The following is an 8,289-nucleotide window of genomic DNA, read 5'->3' on the forward strand; positions in this document are numbered from 1 at the left end:
TCTTCAGCTGTGCGGCAGGTCAGACTGAGAGCAGATACACCATCAGGACGTTGTTGGTTCTGTCCAGAGGTGGATCATTGAATGGATTGAACAGGTGTGAGCCCAAGGGCCCAAGAGGTCAGAGGACCACTGGGCGGAGCCTCTATTGAAAGTGTTCTTGTTGTAAAGATAAAAACCACACAGAGATGCGGTCCTGGGATCTGTAGTCTGTGTCTGGAGTCTCTGTCAGTCTGGGGGTCTTGCTCCACAGTGGAAGGAGTGATGGGCTGTTGGAGGTCTGTGTCCAGGGGTCCGTTGCCTCATAATCCCTCCACAGCTCTGTGCAACACTGTCTGGGGTCTGGACTGTGATCCATATGACGAAAGAAAAACCACCAGAATCCAGAGTCTGTGTTTAGGTTGTGGTCTGATTTGTTCAACGTCTCTCAACCTTGAACCAACCGTTTGCTCTGTGTATGTGTGTGTGTGTGTATGTGTGTGTGTGTGTGTGTGTGTGTGTGTGTGTGTTGTCAGCACTAACGACTGAACGGATGCCCTTGTGTGTATGTATATTTGTGTGTGTATTGTGGTTGCTAATCTCCTGGTGTCATGCATCAGCCATTCTTTGCCATCACCGACAGAAAGGGAGAGAGAGAGAGAGAGAGAGAGAGAGAGAGAGACAGTGGTAGAGAGAGGTAGGGAGTCTCTGGCCGGCCTCAGACCACTAACCGTCCCCTCTTCATCTCCCTTTTCCTCTCTTGGCCTTTTTTTCTGGGTCCGGAAAACCAGAAGCCTCCTGCGTTGCACAACATCGGCCTCCAGCAGGCAGCCTGAGGGGCTCTGAGGTGGGGGGGGTTAGAATCAGACCAGTGATACCAACATGCTGCCTTCACTGTCACACATGATGCTCGTTCACAGCCTGAGGCCTCTGTTACAACTGCTCTGTCTGTGTGTGTGTGTTGTGTCTGTGTGTATATGTGTGTGTGTATGTGTGTGTGTGTGTGTGTGTGTGCAGCTCCTCAGCCTCTTTTAGCTCCTGGTTTTGGTTTTCCAGCTCACTTCCTGTTTGCTTCAGTCATTTATTCTGCTTCAGCAAATCACTGATCTCAGCTTTTATACAGATGAGTGTGAGCTGTGTTTAAAGATGTTTGTCAATGTGCACATGAAACCCCCTTTCCCTCTCCCTCCCCCAGCTACTGGAGTTCCTCCCTCCTCACAGTTCTCAGGGCTGTATTCAGGTTCGGTGATATTGTTATGTCTCCATTCTGTGAGAGAGCTGCAGTCAGAGAACAGAGAAATGAAGGAGACGTCACATCTTTAATATTCTCAGTATGAATCTATCTCACACAGCTCTTTATTGACTGACTGACAGTGACAGCAGTGACACCTTGTCTCTTTTGCACATCTGGTTTTCATCTCTCATGTTATTTTTTTTATCTTGTCTCTGATCATGTGTCAGTTTCAGTTTAATCACTATAATAATCATCAAATTCAGAAACCTCAGTTTTCAGGTGTTGGTTCAGATTCAGTGTTGTGGCCTTTGTCAAGTCAAGCTGCTCATGTTTTTTATAAAGTCTAAATGCCACTAAAACACTAACAGTCATCTATAATATTATGTGTGTGTCCAGATTTAAAGAACTTGTCTGCACAAGTTTCAAGCTTCTTTAGCAACTTTTTATTCAAACCTGGTAAATACACACAGACAGATCAAGAAATGATTCACAGACACAGTTATCCCCCCCCCAAAAAAATGTGTCATTTACATTTACAGGTTTTCATTTACACACACACACACACACACACACACACACACACACACACACACACACACACACACACACACACTGAGTCACTATTTTCACTATTTATTGTATCTCATCCACAGTCAAATGACTCTGATCAGTTTCACCTTAGGGTCCAATAGAGCACAGGTTTAGCCTAGCTTAGCACAAAGACTGGAAACAGATATGTATATTTACAGGTCTTCCAGAAAAATCACAACAAAAAAAACAAAACAGGGATAATGCCTCAGTGTGAAGGAGAGAGAGAGGGAGAATAAAGAAGTGCAGAACAGAGGGAAAGTCCAATAAAAGAAGCAGAGCACATTTCCCAGCATGCATCAGAAAGACATTGGACTCTAACGACAACTGGATTTTGGTTACTATACTTCACGACTAGAATGTAATTATTTTACATGTATATGAATGCAGTGTGAAGGACACAGGTCACAGGTTAATTAGAAATAAACAAACTCTGCACAAGTAACAAGTCAAAACACTTTTACACACAAAAACAAACTTTATTCAACAGTAACAACAGATGGAGCCTGTGTTAAGTAAACTGGAACTACTTCGCAAAGGTGTATTCATCCACCCAATGCCTCTGTGCTACAGCTCCTCAGATCTATAATTCTGTGAGCAGCAAGAAAATAGTTCCATAGCTGATGTTCAGCAGAGCTGCAGAGAGGAGGAGGAGGAGGTGCACAGGTCACAGGGCAGCAGCTGTGTGAAGGACTGAAAGGTGACCTCCTCAGTGGGAGGGGCCAGCCTTGACTGCTTTTTCTCTGATTTGTCGCTTCTCCTGCTCATCTTGTTCTTACTGGTCACTTTACGGTTTCTGGTTTGGATTCCATCTTTCTTCATCGTCAGTGGCCTGTTGACCTGAAACACAACAACAGTACTCTGTGTACTCTGTAATAAAGTCATAGTACCTGATGTAATACCTGGTGTAGTGTGTAGTACAGTTGTAGTACAGTTTGCAGTACCTGGTGTAGTTTGTAGTACAGGCCACAGGCGTTGCAGACTGGTTCTCCTGCACTGTTTCGCCTCCACAGTGTTGTTGTTACTGTGTCACAGTTCACACATTGAGTCCCTTTTCTCTGAGTCACCGTCTGAGAACCCAAACCGGGGGAAACTGTTAGCCTAGCTTAGCGCAAAGACTGGAAGCAGGGAGAAACTGTTAGCCTAGCTTAGCAAAAACACTGGTGTATGTATCTTACAGTTTTCCGCTTTGGTCTCAGCAGTGGTTTGTTGCTGGTCTTCTGTTGGAGGCTGCAGGTGTGACACAAGTGACGACCGACAGCGTCTCTCCTCCATAGGGGGGCATTGCTTGTCCCACAGCTCACACACTCACGCTGCTCTGAACACACACACCAACAACAACATGAAACATCCTCTGACCAAGAGCACACAGGTGCAGCTCAGACAGGTACATATCTCACCTGGCAGACCATCCGGCCCCCATGACAGCTTGCTGGGTAACATCCAATCACCAGAAGGGTTGGAGGAGGGGGAGGGATAAAAGTTGCCATAGTAACTATTCCATCCAGGTGTTGAGGAGAGGAGGCAGGTGGGGGGCGTGGTCATAGCAGGATCACCATATGACGAGGAAGGAGGAGGCGTTGTGTAAGCAGAGCTCAGTGATTGAGTTGAGTCGTCCAACCAGTGACAAGGACTCATGACATGGTGACTGGCATCATAAGACATGATTGGTGATTGGAGGAGGGTGTGTGAAGGGGTCGGGTTAACCTGCAAAGGAGAATAGTGAATATCTATTTGTGTTTCATGAGACCTGAGAGAGTCCTGGCTCATGGACTGGATGGACGTCAGACAGGTGAGCTGCTGCAAGACCAGGAAGAGCTTTAATGTCATTATGGACTCTGGCTGATCACCAATATAAGGACCTTATAACAGGTGTAATGGGTTCTCCACTTCTGGTCCTCATCATCACTCGGGTAGCGGCAGAGTTCTGGGTGAGGTGTAACTGGTTTATAGCTTAGTTTAGACCAGCGGCTGGTTTCACAGAGATATTTCAGACTGGTCTGTAGTGTTGGTCCAGTATTCATTTTGCTCATAGATTAGTCCGATGTTTGTCCGACTGTTTCACAACAATAAAGACTGACTCATTTTAAGACAAAAACATTAGACACCTTACCCCAAGACTAACTCAGGCCTAAGACCAATGTTACCATGGTAACAATCAATGACACCTGCGCTGAGCAGTAGCACCCAACAACAAGAAACAGGAAAACATGGCTCACAATTTGTGGTTTGCTAGCATTGTTTGAAGAAGGGAAAGAGTATTTAGAGTCCACAGAGATTTTTTTACAAATCAAATTTTTCTTTTTATTGTTTCACTCTTAAAGTGAAACATCCTTGTAACTGTTAGATTCTTCAGGTGGGATAAATGGAGCTGGGTGGTTGGATGCGATTCCCGGTAAGCCATTTTTTTATTTAGAAAAAAGTCTCAATTTACCCAGAATTCATTGTAACACAGACCCACTTAAGATAGTCAAAATTAAAGTGCTTTGTGCAATGGATGAATTTAGGATGAATTATTTGTCTTTGTGAACCCGGCCCCAGGTGGGAGAGCGGTACTGAAGTATGATATGGATATAACAGTTTTTCTCTGAATCGTAGAAGCAGGTCAACTAGAACCTCAGTCACTAAAGTCAGAGACCTTCACAGACCAGAAACCTAAAGTGTGTTGGTTCCTGACCTGGAGCAGATATTTAGTTCAGCTGGATGAAACATGTGAAAATCTGTACCAAAGCACCACAGTGTCACTGTGACAGAGGCAGAAGTGAGTGAACATGATGAGTGAGTCTGACCTCTGTGTTGAAGCCTGATGTTTCAGATCGAGTCGTCATATCAGCAAACAATCAGCTGGGAACAGTCTGATGTCACTGTGTCAGAGGAGGGAAAAGAAAACAGGAGTGAGATCTCATCTAATCACACAGGATCTCTGTTAGCGAAAAAATGAATAAAACACAATTAGGTAGTTAAAGAAAGAGAGAGGCTGTAAAGGTAAATCAGTTTTAAATCTCTTCTGAACATTAACAGAAAAACGTTTTCAAACTAAATCAGCTGTTTGTTCCATTTTCTGTGAGCTGAGAACAATGATTAACCCGCAGTGATGTTGATGATAATGATACTCACAGAGGAAGAAGAGTTGCTCAGTCAGCTCGGTCTGAATGAAGAACAGAGTCTGACTCTTGGTCTGAGGTGACAGAGGAGCAGGAGGAGGAGGAGGAAGTGAGGGTGGTGACAGACTTTGGGCTGGTTCCCTCAGTGTTTGACAAGTGAAACTATATCAACTGAATTTTTTATTGTATTGATTATTTGATAAAAATTTGACATGAGTCTGGATTTTTTGGTTCTTTGAAACTGTTTCAAAATGGTAACCAGTGAGGAGAGAGACCAGTACAGAGGAGATGTGGCCATGTGATAGATAACAGATAATCATGATGATTTTTCAATAACCTGCAGATTCTCATATAAAATCAGATCTGTAACTGTCATTCAGTCTGAACCTTTTTAAAAGCTCCAGTTTCAAAGAACCAGAAGATCCAGACTTCAAATCATCATCAGTCTGATGTGGACACTTCCATGTATGAAGGGCAGGGCCCTGATACTATCACTGACACGATGTTTAAATGGTCTGTCAGACTGGTTTCCAGCTCCATCCTGAACCTGAACCTGAGAGGAGTTCAATAACATTCACTTTCCTTATACCATCTGTCACACACTCAGTTTTGGTGACTTCATAATTAAACCTTTCATGTCATATTAAATTATCATCTCAGTTTATTATAATTTCGCTGCAGTTCTACTTTTACTGAAAATTGGGAGGTGAGTAAAGAGCAAAAATCCTGCAGTCAACTTTATTTAAAGTTGTGAAACAAACAAGAACAAGAACACGTCAGTGAAACACACGATAAATAAATAAAATCAACAGATAAAAGTGTAAAAGAAGGTGTAGAGAGAGATGATTAGTCAGTTCATCTGTTTGTTCAGAGGCAGGATGCATGTCCCTGCAGCAACGCAGGGTCAACCACACTGTTCTGCAGGGGCAGGTCCACTGAGAAGTCAGTGGGCGGAGCCTGCAGGCGCTGGCGGGGGGGTCGGCCCCCCCTCTGAGGGATGGGCAGTTCTGAGTGGTGAGCAGGGAGGGGAGAGGAGAAGAAGTACGGATGGAGGAGAGCCTGCAGAGAGGATGAGAGACCAGGAGTAACGTCAATCAATTCATCAATCAATATGTCAATCAAATCATCAATCATTTCATCAATCAATATTTAGAAAATTCTAATGGGGATTTTTCACTAGTATTATTCATTTCATCTGTCAAATGTAAGGAAACTGTGGAAAATGTCCAACTTTGTAGAGACTCAGTTTAGTGAAAATGACTCTGGAGAAACTGGACCGAGTGTTTTATTGATAAATGATTTGAAAGATTGATTATTGGAATTGTTGTTGAATAATATTCTGTTGATAAATTATAATCACTCTCGTGAGTTGGTTTCCATCCACCTGGTTTTTATCCACATTTACAGTTTGATCATAAAGAGACTTGAATGGAAAGTAAAAAAAGTGATTCCTGTTGTTTGAGGTGTAAAAGTGTGTGGCCACATTTGGAGGGAAAACATGTTGTTTTTGTTGTGAGAAACAGATTAAAACAGAATCTGAGCAGCAGAGGTGGAGAGATCCTGGCTTTTAGTCTCTAGAATGGGTCGAACTCCAAAAAGACTGGATCCTACACTTCCCATGATGCAATTCAATAATGAACCCCTGTAATATCAGCAGAGACCTCTAAGGTTCCAGAAAGAGTGAACTGGACTGATATGATTCTTTGGTTTCTCGACTCTTTCGTGAATAAAAACACTGATACACTAAAAACAACAAAGAAGAGGGGATCTCAGATCGAACCCTGAGGAACTCCTAACTCTGGATCACACAGACCTGAAGTCCACTTCCTGTTTCCTACCTGTCTGGCTGAGCAGCGCTGTTTGGATGGATACACCAGGAACTTGTAGAGCAGGTCAACAGCCTGAGGGCACGTGTCAGGGACGATCTCCTCCAATGGGATCGCTGGATTCTCCTTAAAGGTGATTTTATTGTAATCTGGGAGCTCCACTATCTCCTGGAAAGAGACAGGGAGAGTCTTTAACACAGTGAGTCTGTTTCATCTCTAACATCTACTTCAATTAGAAAACAAAAAATAATTTCATATTGTTAATTTAAACTGCAGCTTTAAGATCATATGGTTGTGTGGAATCACCTGAATTTTAATTTTGTTTATTTTTCATTGTTATTTTGACTTTTCTACCACATAATATATTTAAAACATCAGGTGGTTGAGAGTTTCTGATGGGGTTCAGTTACAGTATTTCCAAGATGCCAGATGATTTTTATTTTCACAGTTTTTCAGCACATAAGGATTTTACCTGGAACAACACTAAAGAAACTAAAGAAATTCAAACAGGTATAATTGAATTAATGAAGTGTGGCTTAGGTTCAAACTATAATCATAACAGAGTCAAAAGAGTCGGAGACAGTAAAGCTTTTGTTCTGGGGTTTGAGTCTTTGAAACATACATTTATTATCAGTGGAATTACACTGTGCAGTGATCACACTTGAAGATATCATAACTGTGTGTGTGTGTGTGTGTGTGTCGTACAGGCCAGCTCTCTTGTGTTGGTGTACCCAGCACTCTGAGTACGCAGCAGAGCTGTTCAATGTCGTTCTCTCCAGGAAACAGAGGAGACGAGTTCAGCAGCTCCCCGAAGATACAGCCCACCGCCCTGAAACACAAAATTAAACTTTATTCATGACATCAACAATGTGCAGAGGATTCACATTTACAGAGGTCTGATTTATCTTTTGACCCTGAAACTTCCTGTTACAACAGAGACAGAACGTCTCACCTGCTGCTCTTTCCTCTGTAAACCTGCCTGATACTGGACCAGGTTATCACACAGTCAGTACAGCTGTGGCTTTAGACTGCCCCTGCTGCTCAGCTCTGAGCGCTGCACAACATTATCTATTCATTATTTTAAGTAATTATTTAAAGTAGAGCATTCCTCTGGATTTTGGAGTACTGTGCTAGAGTAAATGTAGTCATATTCTCCCATGAATTACAACCACACCATTACACACACACACATGGATCTGTCACCAGTTTAACAGGAATAGTGCCTGTTAGAGGTTAGTGTAAATGTGGAGTTAATCTGTGAACCCTGGAGTCAAATAAGGAATCATGTAAAATCAAGATTTCTAAACAGAGTAAAAATAAAAGAGTCTTAATGGTGGTAAAAAAAAAAAAAATGTGGACTACACATGAAAACCTCATGCTACATTATCAGGTAACAATTAAAACATAAAATATATTTATAGGGTCATCGCGTTTAGCTGTAATTTTGAGGAAACAGTCAATTCTGAATTTTAAGTGACCAAAGCCACAGGAAACAATATGAATAGTTTTAGTAGTAGCAGTATGGTAGTAGTAGTAGTGAGTACTTTCAGTATTAAGATGA

At 42.4% G+C, this 8,289-nt stretch overlaps 2 protein-coding genes across 3 annotated transcripts in view; both read right to left on the reverse strand.

Annotated features, from left to right (window-relative positions):
• Positions 1 to 1,630: 1,630 nt before the first annotated feature.
• LOC111669618 (erythroid transcription factor) lies at positions 1,631 to 5,539 on the reverse strand. Of its 2 annotated transcripts, XM_087179221.1 has the most exons (5): positions 4,588 to 5,539; positions 3,199 to 3,505; positions 2,977 to 3,116; positions 2,743 to 2,868; positions 1,631 to 2,638 (listed from the first exon to the last, which is right to left on the reverse strand). In XM_087179221.1, the coding sequence occupies exons 1-5, from the start codon at positions 4,624 to 4,626 to the stop codon at positions 2,426 to 2,428; spliced, it is 825 nt and encodes a 274-aa protein (XP_087035347.1). In that variant the 5' UTR covers positions 4,627 to 5,539; the 3' UTR covers positions 1,631 to 2,425. The 2 variants fall into 2 exon arrangements, with proteins under 2 accessions (XP_087035347.1, XP_023281766.2); XM_023425998.2 differs by lacking the exon at positions 4,588 to 5,539 and having other exon boundaries at positions 3,199 to 3,849.
• A 74-nt stretch (positions 5,540 to 5,613) lies between these two features.
• Positions 5,614 to 8,289, reverse strand: part of cdk20 (cyclin dependent kinase 20) — a 5,235-nt gene continuing 2,559 nt past the window's right edge. The window contains exons 6-8 of the mRNA XM_023426002.2: positions 7,434 to 7,557; positions 6,741 to 6,896; positions 5,614 to 5,961 (exon numbers count right to left, since the gene is read on the reverse strand). Of these exons, the coding sequence (XP_023281770.1) occupies positions 5,770 to 5,961; positions 6,741 to 6,896; positions 7,434 to 7,557 (472 nt within the window). The 3' untranslated portion in view covers positions 5,614 to 5,769. The remainder of the gene's footprint in view (positions 5,962 to 6,740; positions 6,897 to 7,433; positions 7,558 to 8,289) is intronic.

This window comes from Seriola lalandi, unplaced genomic scaffold (genome assembly GCF_002814215.2).
Source record: "Seriola lalandi dorsalis isolate HSWRI2012SDOR001 ecotype SW California unplaced genomic scaffold, Sedor1 jcf7180002054798, whole genome shotgun sequence".
NCBI lineage: Eukaryota > Metazoa > Chordata > Actinopteri > Carangiformes > Carangidae > Seriola > Seriola lalandi.